The sequence below is a fragment of the Oncorhynchus mykiss genome, chromosome 16 (assembly GCF_013265735.2).
Source record: "Oncorhynchus mykiss isolate Arlee chromosome 16, USDA_OmykA_1.1, whole genome shotgun sequence".
Taxonomy (NCBI): domain Eukaryota; kingdom Metazoa; phylum Chordata; class Actinopteri; order Salmoniformes; family Salmonidae; genus Oncorhynchus; species Oncorhynchus mykiss.
Window position 1 is genome coordinate 37,155,696 of NC_048580.1, and position 13,529 is coordinate 37,169,224.

The 13,529-nt window shown below is 42.0% G+C and overlaps 1 protein-coding gene across 1 annotated transcript in view; it reads left to right on the forward strand.

Annotated features, from left to right (window-relative positions):
• Nucleotides 1–13,529, forward strand: part of LOC110491049 (espin) — a 119,737-nt gene that overhangs the window by 83,361 nt on the left and 22,847 nt on the right. Inside the window, exon 12 of the mRNA XM_036946772.1 lies at nt 1,635–1,988. Coding sequence (XP_036802667.1) covers nt 1,635–1,988 — 354 coding nt within the window. The remainder of the gene's footprint in view (nt 1–1,634; nt 1,989–13,529) is intronic.

Consider the following 13,529-nt stretch of genomic DNA (forward strand, 5'->3'; position numbering starts at 1 on the left):
ATAATTATGTAATTATGTTCTCAATCTGGGAACACAATTACAAATAATTTGTAGACTGTAAATTCACCACAAGAAACCCAAACAGATATGTTGGAATATACTTTTTTTAAAATAAAACCAAGCTTACATCTGGTATATGATCAGGTCTCTTTATTATGTGGAAGAATACTCGAAAACAGATTTTCTTAAATTAAAATCACTTGGAGCTGATTTCCTGGTGTTTTTACAGTATTTTATGCCCAACAAAGAAAAACATTTAAAAGTACAAAAGTTTTGCACAGCCATTTGCACTTATTTGCACAATATGACCATTTAACAACAAACATGTCACTCCATGGTGGTTTTTAATGCTTTTGACTGTTCACTCTGTCATCGTGGAGAAGAAGTGAGGAGTGCTAACTTGATGACTCAACCCATTGTTCTCCCCCTCAGCGCTGGCATGGCCTTCACCGCCACGCTTGGTTGCATTACACTGAATTAGCCCAAAGCTTCCACTCAGTGAAACCAATGAGTAAGCAATTCAATATGAGTGGTGCTCTGTGCGGTTGTTGTTTGCAACGTGTGACACACCGAAGCAACTTGTTAGGTTCTCCTTTTATTCTATAGGCAGTCAGTCTTGTTTCAAATACATACGTACATAAGCAAAAGTATATGGACCCCTGCTCGTAAAACATCTCATTCCAAAATCATGGGCATTAATAAGGAGTTGGTCCATCCTTTGCTGCTATAACAGCCTCCACTCTGGGAAGGCTTTCCACCAGTTGAAAATTGCTGCAGGGACTTGCTTCCATTCAGACACGAGCATTAGTTGGGCACTGATGTTGGACAATTAGACCTGGCTCGCACTCGAACCATGAAAAACAGATCATTATTCCTCCTCCACCAAACTTTACATTTGACACTATACATTTGGGACAGGTAGCGTTCTCCTGGCAGCCAGATAGTGAAGCATGATTCAGGCGTTTCCACTGCTCCATTGTCCAATGGCGGCAATCTTTACACCACTCTAGCCGACACTTGGCATTGCACATGGTGATCTTAGGTTTGTGTGCGGCTGCTCGGCCATGGACACCCATTTCATAAAGCTTGCGACAAACACTAATTGTGCTGACGTTGCTTCCACAGGCAGTTTGAACCTCGGTAGTGAGTGTTGCAACCGAGGAAAGGCGAGTTTTACGTGTTTCAGCGGTCCCGTTCTGTGAGATTGTGGGGCCTACCACTTCACAGCTGAGCCGTCGTTGCGCCTAGAGGTTTCCATTTCATCATTACAGCACTTACCGTTGATTTGACAAACTGACTTGTTGGACGGCCTCCTATGGCGGTGCCACGTTGAAAGCGACTGAGCTCTTCAGTAAAGGCCATTCTACTGCCAATGTTTGTCTATGGCGATTGTATGGCTGTGTGCTCGATTTTATACATCTGTCAACAACGGGTGTGGCTGAAATAGCTGAATCCACATACGTTTGTATATATAGTGTGTCTTGGTTTCTGTCATTCCTCAATGTTGCACATCCTGTGTAGTTCATGTATATTGCAACTGAGCCTATTTAGTTAAAGCCAAAAACATTCCTGTTTGACCTTAATGAACAATGAAGCTTTAGAACTTTATTCCCCTCTTTCTGCCACCCCCCAAGGGAGAGAGCCCCATGTCACCGCCCCAGACCCACACGGTCAGCCCGTCGTCAGCCAAGCCCAAGTCTCCGCCCTCCGCCGCCAGCGCCACCTCCCCATCCGCCGCCCCCAGCCCTGTGGGCACCAGCACGCCCCGGACCCTCTCCACCTCCAAGAGCAGTGAGCAGCACCTCAATAAGAACGTCAGCGGGGCAGCAAGCCTGACGGGACAGACCCGGAAGGGTAGCCTGGCGGACGTGGAGGCCCTAGTGCCCACACACGACGAGCAGGGCCGAGCCATCCCTGAATGGAAAAGGCAGGTGATGGTGCGCAAGCTCCAGGTGAAGATGCAGGAGGAGGATGAACACAGGCGCAAGGTAGGCGTAAATGGAGAAGGTGTGAGAGAAAGGAGTGTGATGATAAACATTTACAATTTCAGCTCTTTTTTTTGTGCTGCTGTCACAGAATGGGCACTGAGGGGAAAACAAGGGGGCTGAAATGTGGGTTGGTGGGTTTGTTTTGTGTTTTAAACGGGTTTACTTAGCTAACATATGGAATTGTTTTAAGATGGTCATACCTTTTTTTATTTAGCTATTTTATTTTGAATTTAAGTACCCTAAAAGGGATCCCCCCCATTTGATAAACATAATAACACATTCAAAATTGGCAAATTAAGTTTCTGTCCTAATCTAGGAGAAATAAGAAAGCTCAGGGAGTATTTTAGTTTTTTGGGACACATATTTAACCTCTTATTTTTGTTGGCACAAAACTACCTCGATCCTTCCATTCGTTGTATGGGTTACCTTCAGACGAGTCCCATGGCACTTATGGAGTTCGCAGAGTAAAACATCATTGTGTTTGTGAGAGTCTCCCCTTTCCATTGAGTGGTCATAATAGTTTGTAAACTATTCAGAAGTTAGGTGTTTTTGTGAGAGGACCACATTTTGGGAAGTCTCATGGTCTGAAAAACACCGCTGTAGCTTGGCCACCTTCCACCGCAGATGATGAAAGGCCAACATAGGCAGATGCAGTGGATTGAAATGCAACCTGATACCTGATGGATTTTTTTTTATTATGCCTGGGTTTGGTTTGAGTAAGAACATTGTAGTTGTAGTGCTTTTCATGTTTTATTGGTGTTGCAATATCTGACTGTTGATTTGATCTATTTCTGGCTCTCATAAGAAGTCGGCCTACAGGTTGTAGTCAGATGATTGATTGGTTGGTTTTGAGGAGTTTTACGCGAGCAGTCTTTAATTTTTCACTTTTAAGCACTTTTATATCCATGTTTTGTGATTAGAATTAATGATGTATTTTTTTGATGATCATTAGGTTGGTATGTAAAGTTGAACTCTGATCTACCTGGCTGCTAGCTACTAGTATCTGTGCCCTTATTATCTGATACTATTACCTGTAGGAGCTTGAACATAAAGGATGCTGTACATTGGCAGCAGTTCTATCATAATACAAGTAACACACTTGTGTCTTTGTCACGTAGAGTAGGCCAGAAGGCTATACTGGAAAACTTAACCTCTATCAAAATAAAAAAGATGGCGGAGCCGCAAATAGTCTTCTGTGCTTCTGGGTGTTTATTTACAAAGTGATTCTGGAACAAAAACAACAGTACTGCCATCAAACATATACCTTAAGGGACAGCTAAAAACAATGCAGCCCCATTCACATCTCAATCCAAAATGGCCTCTCTATGAACTGAAAGAGAGGCTCCATTTGTAGGGCTAGCCTCTCCACTCAGAACAATTAACCCTAATTAATTAAGCAATTACCTAGTCAAACCTACATTTTCCATTAACTAAACATACTAAAGGATATACATTGCAACACCTGTTTTTAAACAATATCACCACATAACATTTACAAAATTACATCACTACTGACAGTGTCTTTTAATATGCCCATTTACATCAATGAGCCATTTGGGACAGGCACTACAAAGTCAGCCCAATTCCCTTTGCTCTGGTCCTTATCCAGCATACCCGGAAGCTGCAGAGATGGAGAGAGAGGGGAACAGAACAAACAAACAACGTACTCATCCACAACATCTAAGTAAAGTACATATTGCTTATATTAAATATGAACATTGACAAGTGTGAAATGTATGTACTAAGACAGAGAAGTTAACTTGTGTGTCGACCCACATTGTTACCTTATTGTTACCTGATAATGGAGCAGGGAGGAGTGATGAATGTGTCTGTGCGTTAAAGAACCAAATGCTGCCCTCGGCCAGTGACGGACTTCTACGTCACAGTCTTGAACAATAAACATGATTGACAGGTTAGAACCCTGAAGCCTATGTATTCCCCAGGGAAAATGCCCCTTAAGCAGTTTGAGAGCTTCTTTGCCATTGCCCTTCTTTAAGTGCTATTACTAAGGTAGTCCTATCAGAAATTTGCAATGTGTTTATATAATCTATATTTGATGTAAACGTGTTGCTTTGTTTTGACTGGAATGTTAAATAAGATTTCAGAGTCTTAACAGTCAGTACTTGTTCCATCCAAGATGGTAGACATTGGCTACTATAATATAAAAGTGACAGTGATAGTGACAGATGCCTTAATTAAGCCCATGAAGGACCCATACATGTTATGTTGATGTAACAATTTCCTCATTTATCAATGAGTACATTCTAAAAGTGTTTCCCAACTCAAGTCCTCGATTATCCCCAACAGCACACATTTTTGTTTTGTTCTTGACATAATTGATTTTTACATACACGGGTATTTACTAATATTGATAAATAATTATTTGTTAGCAGTTTATAAGCAGACCTCCAAAAAAGTGTATCCCATAAACCCACATAGCCATGTTCAGGCAGCAGTTGTGTGCTGGTGATTTTGCCACCCTGCTTTCATAAAGGAGAAGGCTGTGCCCTGAATCTCAGCTAATCTAGGAGTTGTGAAGTGTGTACTGAGGCAGTGCACCACTAAATCCATGTAAATCATTTGTGATGAAGTTAAACCATGCGCTGTGTGTGTACAGTACACCAGGAAGTGCAAGCTGAAGGAACCTCCCCCTTCCTTCCTCTTTTATGTTATTCTTTGCTGTCCCTTGACCTCTGTTCTAGTTTGCGGCCAGTGGACAGGAGTGACACTACTCTCACGTCCACAATGCCATCCTGGGCCCTTTTGGAGAGCTGATGATGGAGGACGACCTCATCCGCATTGAGAAGCAAATTGAGAACCTGCAGGTCATGCACAAGATGACCGTGGGGGAGAAGGAGCTGGAAGAGCTGGAGCGAGAGCTTCAACACTCCTTCCCGTGTCTGCCGCCCTCAACCAGGAGTACTTCTCCATTAACCCCAAAGTCCACGAGCAGGTGGAAGATCTACCAGCCCGGTGCAGCAAAATCTCAGCCATGCTCTTGAGCAGCGTTATCCTCCAATCCACTCTCGCAGGAAAGACAATAGACCTCTTGGTTTTGATATCTCCCGGATAAGCTCAGTAGGAAGTGAGTAATAATAGGATGGGCCAGAGGGTCCGCTGGTGTCATTGGTAAATCCCAGTCGTTCTCCACCAGGGAGGAGGTGGAGAAGGAGATCAAGCAGTGTGATGTCTCTGTGAAAGAACTGAAGGCCAACTATGAGATTCAGAAACTGTCCTAGTTTGCCTACGACAAAACAAACAGGGTATACATGCGCAAGAGGTTCCTCCCTGTGGTGATTAAGTCCAGTTATCACCCAGAGACTATTCAGAAGGACTGGATTCTGTGCTCCAGTCTCCTAACAACAAAGTCCTTCCTCCAGTCCAGGAATCTCTACCTCTCTAGTGGAGGAAACTGTAATCACACCATCTCATGCTCCTCTTACATACCAGTCTTACAAAGTGATCCCTTAGTCAGATCAGTTCAACCAGGTTCTGTCTACAGACCTTATCCTGACCAACGAGCAGCTGATCCGGAGCCTGGAGGTGCAGACAGACATGAGCTACGTCCGGGAGTGCATAGAGATGAAGAATGAGCTTATCGTCTTCCTGTTGCTGGAACACTGGAGAAAGTACACCCTCTGAGTCCTACAGGCCAAAGTACACAGACGGGGGAAGTCTAGGGGTTGGTCTGGATGACAATAACTGGTTTACCCCTGAGATGGACAGAGACATGCAGAGACAGGATGACAAAACACTCCTCTTCCTGAAGTCCAGGCAAGTGGTGGTGAAGCTGATTGGCCACTGGAGGACAATCATGAGCCAGGTGCCCACACGCCAGATCCGCCAGCTCAGCCAGTCCCAGATGATCTACTGGTCAGAGCACTTCCTTCCACACATGAATAAAGCATCGGTCAGTTACGAAACCCTGACCCTAGACCTCTTTATGCTGGTTTACTTCCAGCTCCTAGAGATGACCATGTCACGCAGCGAGCGCAAGTTCCGACACCTGCTGTGCTGCGAGATGTTCGACCGCATCGGACAGCTACAGCTGGGAGCTGAAACGCCAGTTCCACCGCAAGGTCCTGGACATTGAGTGAGGGAAGCGGGACTGGGTGGACAGCTTCGAAGACATTAAGAAAAATACTGTTCATAAAGCTGTGCAAGACTCGGTAGTACAGGTTGTGACAGTAGAGACAACAATACATAGTGTAGTACAGGGTGTGACAGTAGAGACAACGATACAGAGTATAGGGCAGGGAGTGACAGTAGAGACAACAATACAGAGTGTAGTACAGGGAGTGACAGTAGAGACAACAATACATAGTGTAGTACAGGGTGTGACAGTAGAGACAACAATACAGAGTATAGGGCAGGGAGTGACAGTAGAGACAACAATACAGAGTGTAGTACAGGGTGTGACAGTAGAGACAACAATACAGAGTATAGGGCAGGGAGTGACAGTAGAGACAACAATACAGAGTGTAGTACAGGGTGTGACAGTAGAGACAACAATACAGAGTATAGGGCAGGGTGTGACAGTAGAGACAACAATACAGAGTGTAGTACAGGGAGTGACAGTAGAGACAACAATACATAGTGTAGGGCAGGGTGTGACAGTAGAGACAACAATACATAGTGTAGGGCAGGGTGTGACAGTAGAGACAACAATACAGAGTGTAGTACAGGGTGTGACAGTAGAGACAACAATACATAGTGTAGTACAGGGTGTGACAGTAGAGGAGACAATACATAGTGTAGTACAGGGTGTGACAGTAGAGACAACAATACAGAGTGTAGTACAGGGTGTGACAGTAGAGACAACAATACAGAGTGTAGTACAGGGAGTGACAGTAGAGACAACAAGACATAGTGTAGGGCAGGTTGTGACAGTAGAGACAACAATACAGAGTGTAGGGCAGGGTGTGACAGAGGAGACAATACATAGTGTAGTAGAGGGTGTGACAGTAGAGACAACAATACAGAGTGTAGTACAGGGTGTGACAGTAGAGACAACAATACAGAGTATAGGGCAGGGAGTGACAGTAGAGGAGACAATACAGAGTATAGGGCAAGGAGTGACAGAGACAACAATACAGAGTGTAGTACAGGGTGTGACAGTAGAGACAACAATACAGAGTATAGTACAGGGTGTGACAGTAGAGACAACAATACAGAGTGTAGTACAGGGTGTGACAGTAGAGACAACAATACAGAGTATAGGGCAGGGAGTGACAGTAGAGGAGACAATACAGAGTATAGGGCAGTGAGTGACAGTAGAGACAACAATACAGAGTATAGGGCAGTGAGTGACAGTAGAGACAACAATACAGAGTGTAGTACAGGGTGTGACAGTAGAGACAACAATACAGAGTATAGGGCAGTGAGTGACAGTAGAGACAACAATACAGAGTAGTATTGAGTAGTTCAATTTACCATAGTCACACCGGTACATGAATTTCCACCCAGAGAAGAGCACAATGAATACTCAATCAAACTGATCTATGAACTGAAAAAGTTCAGCAATGAGGAGATCAACAGATACATTAAGCTCATCTTTGCCTTCTGGAAGGAAAAGGCTGAACTCTTTATCTGACCATCAGAGTTGGATAAGCTAAAGATATGTGGAATACTCTTTACACAAAAGTGTTAGGCTAAAAGCAGGCAGCAATGCCACGAAGGACGTGGTCAAGGAAACTAACTTCAGTGGCGTATGCTAGGGAGAAAAAGCTAATCTGGGTTGTAGCTTTGAGGTCTCAGGTAACACGTGGTTTTAGTAAGGAAAGGAGCATCCAGTGTGTGATTGGATGTGCGGCTGTCAATGCACTTTTTTATTTGCATATCAGTGGTCGACAAGACAATCTAATGTAATGATAGAAGAGGGCTCTAAATGTGCTTCCAGTAATGATTCCCTGAATTCTGAAGCAGTTGCTTCATCAATTGTTGGGCTGTTAAATAAATGTTATTGCCGTTGATTCTTGAAGAATAAAGCTTGTAAATTTTGGCTTAAATGGTCGAACCCCATCAGAACCCAAACTTTCAGCCTGTTTTACTCCAATGTTTGTAAACAAAGTAAATTCAAACAAACACTATACTGTGGCTTCAAAACATGGTCAGTCCTTGCATCCATAGCTTTGTCTATGAATTTGAGTGGTTCAATTTGAGTGGTATTTCTCAAGCCCCATCCCTCAGCTGTTTACCAAAGCAAGTGGTGCTTTGTTTAAGTTTCTTATGTGTTATTGGTTTGTATTTCTTTGAAATCCAAAGACCGACCCTAATGTTGGAGAATGTAGTGTAGGAGGTGGTTTGTCATTAAAAACATTATAGAACACATAGTACTTAGGCAATGCAAGCTATGTAACATAATTTGATCAAACCGGAGTATTGCGGAAAATGTTTAAAACTTCTTAGGGATAGGGGATAAATAGCGTGCCCAAATTCAACTTCCTGCTGCTCATCCCCAGAATATAAGATATGCATATTATTAGTAGATTTGGATAGAAAACATTCTGAAGTTTCTAAAACTGTTTGAATCATGTCTGTGAGTATAACAGAACTTATGTAGCAGGCAAAACCCTGACAAAGCATTCAGATTTCTTTTTTTTGAGGTCACTGTCTATTCAATGAGGTTTCATTGGGAAACTAGATTTCGAAGGGACTTGTTTGCAGTTCCTACTGCTTCCACTGGATATCACCAGTCTTTAGAAATTGGTTGAGGTTATTCCTTTGTGTAATGAAGAAGTACGGCCATTTTGAATGCGTGTCATTTGAAGTGAACTTTTTGAGAAGGCGCATGACTAGAAAAGTAGCGTGAGTTTGTTGTCTTCCTGTATTAAACACAGATTGTCCCGTCTACAATTTGATCGATTATTAACGTTTAAAAATACCTAAAGTTGTATTACAAAAGTAGTTTGAAAAGTTTTGGCAAAGTTTACAGGTAACTTTTGAGATATTTTGACGTTTCGCAAGTTGGAACCAGTGTTTTTCTGGATCAAACACGCCAAATAAATGGATATTTTGTATATATATTGACGGAATTAATTTGTGATGTTTATGGGACATATTGGAGTGCCAACTAAAGAATCTCGTCAAAGGCAAGACATGATTTATATTTCATTTCTGCGTTTTGTGTGGTGCCTGCAGGGTTGAAATATGCTACTCTCTTTTTGTTTACTGTTGTGCTATCATCAGATAATAGCATCTTATGCTTTCGCCGAAAAGCCTTTTTGGAAATCTGACATGTTGGCTGGATTCACAACGAGTGTAGCTTTAATTTGGTATCTTACATGTGTGATTTAATGAAAGTTAGATTTTTATAGCATTTTATTTGAATTTGGCGCTCTGCATTTCCCCTGGCAATTGGCCAAGTGGGACGCGACTGTCCCGCCTATCCCAGAGAGGTTTTAAACTTTGAAAATGTCAAATATTGTAGAGAACAGTTGGGTGCAGACAAGGGCCAGGAACATACCAGTATCGCAATATTTTTTCCATGGCAAAAATGAAAATGTTAAGCAGACCAAAAGTCTTCGGTCCTTTAACCTCTAGTGACACCCCATCCCGTGAACGGGACCGTTGTCATCATCTGACACTAATTAGCATAACGCAACGGACATAAATCTTCCTAGAAAATATTCCTATTCATGAAAATCACAAGTGAAATATATTGGAACACAGCTTAGCCTTTTGTTATTCTCCCTGTCATCTTAGATTTTCTAAATATGCTTTACAGCCAAAGCTAGACAAGCATTTGTGTAAGTTTATCGATAGCCTAGCATAGCATTATGCCTTGCTAGCAGCAGGCAACCTTGTCACGAAAATCAGAAAAGCAATCAAATTAAATAGTTTACCTTTGATGAACTTCGGATGTTTTCACTCACGAGACTCCCAGGTAGATAGCCAAAGTTCATTTTTTCCCAAAATATTATTTTTGTAGGCGAAATAGCTCCGTTTGTTCTTCATGTTTGGCTGAGAAATCGACCGGAAATTGCGGTCACAACAACGCCGAAAAATATTCCAAATTAGCTCCATAATATCGACAGAAACATGGCAAGCGTTGCTTAGAATCAATCCTCAAGGTGTTTTTCAAATATCTATTCGATAATATATCCCCCGGGACAATGGTTTCTCAGTAGAAGCGATTGGAATAATGGCTACCTCTGTACTTTATGCAAGATTTTCTCTCCGGGAGCATCATGTGACCACTTGCGCAATGTAGCCCCCTACGGGTATTCTTCAACATAAATGCATAAAACTATGTCACAATGCTTGAGACACCTTGGGGAATACGTAGAAAGCATAAGCTGGTTCATAGCACATTCACAGCTCAATGGGGACTCTTTGGCATGCAGCGCATTCAAAACCTGGGGCACTTCCGGATTGGATGTTTCTCAGGCTTTCGCCTGCAACATCAGTTCTGTTATACTCACAGACAATATCTTTACAGTTTTGGAAACGTTAGTGTTTTCTATCCAAAGCTGTCAATTATATGCATATTCTAGCATCTTGTCCTGACAAAATATCCCGTTTAAAATGGGAACGTTTTTTTTCCAAAAATTAAAATACTGCCCCTAGAGACTCAACAGGTTAAAAACCTGCTCTATATTGTATAGCTTGGAAAATAAATAATAAAGATTTTCCTAAAGTTAAAATCTGCTTTGTGTTTTGTTTCCTTGCAACGATAGTAACGAGTATCGCAATACTGATATCATCCTGGCCCTAAGCCTGAACCCCAAGAAACTGCACCCTTGAAATGCTGGAGTAACATTCTAATTACATTTATACTGATATCATCCTGGCCCTACGCCTGACCCCCCCAAGAAACTTCACCCTTGGCATGCTGGAGTAACATTCTAATGACATTTATACTGATATCATCCTGGCCCTACGCCTGACCCCCCAAGACACTGCACTCTTGGCATGCTGGAGTAACATTCTAATGACATTTATACTAGTGTATTTTTAGGGTGTTGTTTCACCTCTGTATGAGTTCAACTTCTACATGAAATGCACTGTGCTGTCATTAGTCAGATACGCATACAGTAACATCACATAGGTTTGACAAATATTCCCCTGATACTCACAATGGACTATCAAACCAATTGCTCCTTACATATACAATTCTTGACTATGAAGATGGCTTTATTATCAAGAACGATGATCACTTTGCCGTCTACAAAATGTTAACCAGAACAGAGCCATATTTTCCTCGGCCTCACATGGTGCTGGTTGTTGCATGAGCTCTACGATGAGGAAAGTAGGTCTCCAGTGTTAGTTTCAACTGGGTTATGCAATGGCTTACACGCTATCATTTTTACCCAGTCTGTGACCTTATCAGAATGTAAACAATGCACACCTTTCAGAACAGATTAGGAGCTTGTTGAATAATGATAGCGGGATTGTATTCAGTGGAAATGAATCATGGTTTTTGTTACTGTGTTGTTTTGCATCTACACTTTCACATGTTCATATATTCACATGATCAAATAAACCTTTAGATTGTTGATAATACATACAGTTATATATATATCTCATCACACTTTTGAAATGTTTTAATATACTACATAACCAAAAGTATGTGGACACCTCGTCGAACATCTCATTACAAAATCATGGACATTAAAATGGAGTTGTTCCTCCCCTTTGCTGCTACAACAGCCTCCAATCTTCTGGGAAGGCTTTCCACTAGATGTTGGAACATTGCTGTGGGGACTTGCTTCCATTCAGCCACAAGAGCATTAGTGAGGTCAGGCACTGATGTTGGGCAATTAGACCTGGCTAGCAGTCGGCGTTCCAATTCATCACAAAGGTGTTCAATGGGGTTGAGGTCAGGGCTCTGTGCAGGCCAGTCAAGTTCTTCCACACCGTTCTCGACAAACCATTTCTGTATGGACCTCGCTTTGTGCACGGGGTATTGTCATGCTGAAACAGGAAAGGGCCTTCCCCAAACTGTTGCCAGAAAGTTGGGAAGCACAGAATTGTGTAGAATGTCATTGTATGCTGTAGTGTTGACATTTCCCTTCACTGTAACAAAGGGGCTTAGCCCGTATCCTGAAAAACTGCCCCTAGACATTTCCATTTCACAATAACAGCACTTACAGTTGACTGGGGCAGCTCTAGCAGGGCTGAAATTTGATGAACTGACTTGTTGGAAAGGTGGCATCCTATAACGGTGCCACGTTGAAGGTCACTGAGCTCTTCAGTAAGGCCATTCTACTGACAAGGTTTGTCTATGGAGATTGCATTGTCTGAACAATGTGTAAACATGGGGCACCCTCCTGAATTACCCCCAGATGTAGCCAATCTTGACATTGGATTGCTTTCGTCATTAGATATCAACAGTGTTAACTTTCTGCCTGTAGCATAAAACGTGTTCTTCAAGAATCTTCTTTAGAGCCTGACATGAGTTCAAGGGTTATTTTTCTTTCTAATTGGACGTTTTGGGCATACATTTTTATAAAAGTGAAGTCGCTCCGAATACCCCAATCAAAAACAACAACCCTCTGTTTGTTCTCTGCACTGTCTCCATCCCTCCAACATACCCACCCACTTGCCAACACATCTACAGACCTACCTATTCACCTGATGTGAGTCCAAAACAACAATAGGAAGCAAACATGACACACAAGACAATTATTCAACAGGTACTGGTAGGGACAGGCAGACAGGACCGGACATGCAGATAACATTTCATAACAAATTTGACATTGGTTATAATTGGTTATGTCAACCTGATTAGACACAGATACCATTGTTTTTATAATAATAATAATAATAATGAGCAAATAAATAGTACTAACAAGTTAGAGGAAAAACTAAGGTGGGGATCAGCTCATCGGGAGTTGAGTACTGGGGTGCAGTTTATGTTGAATGATTTTAATCTTGTCTTTGGTGGATGCTGTAATTTATTCCTTTATGAAGTGGCCATTGAAAAACAGAAAATTGGTTTCTGTTTTTCCAGTTGAGTAATATTGTTTTTTTGCTGATTGCTAAGGCGATTAAAAAGGACTGATGATGTTTGGGAGGTAGGTCGGCTGATGAGACATCTCCAAGAAGGTAGAGGGATGCCGTGACCCGAAAGGGTGTTATTTCTTTCCAGAACTGAAGGGATAGTTGGTCTGCAGAGGGATGAGAAAGCCATGAGAACTAGTTTAGATCAGTCATGGAATTAAGTGCTGAAAACAAATTGGCTCCCTATTTAAAAAGAAGATGGAGAACAGGCTATGAAGGAAAAATACTGGACTTTTGGTGGAGATACAGCCAACTACCTCATAAATAATAATGTGATATTGTTAAAACGATACAATATATCGCCCAAAATAATATTTATCCCGATATGTAACTATCCATTTTTTCCCACATCACTACTGTTCATGATTGGCGCTCTACGGTTTTGTAAAAGGTCAAAGGTTATGCAAGGCTCCCCATACTCAATTAGTCCTTTAATTCAAGCTACAGCATAATTTGATCCATGCAGTAAGACATAGTATAGTACACTTTTATTTTTTTTTGCTTTGTCGCACTACTAAAGTACCACACCACAAAAAG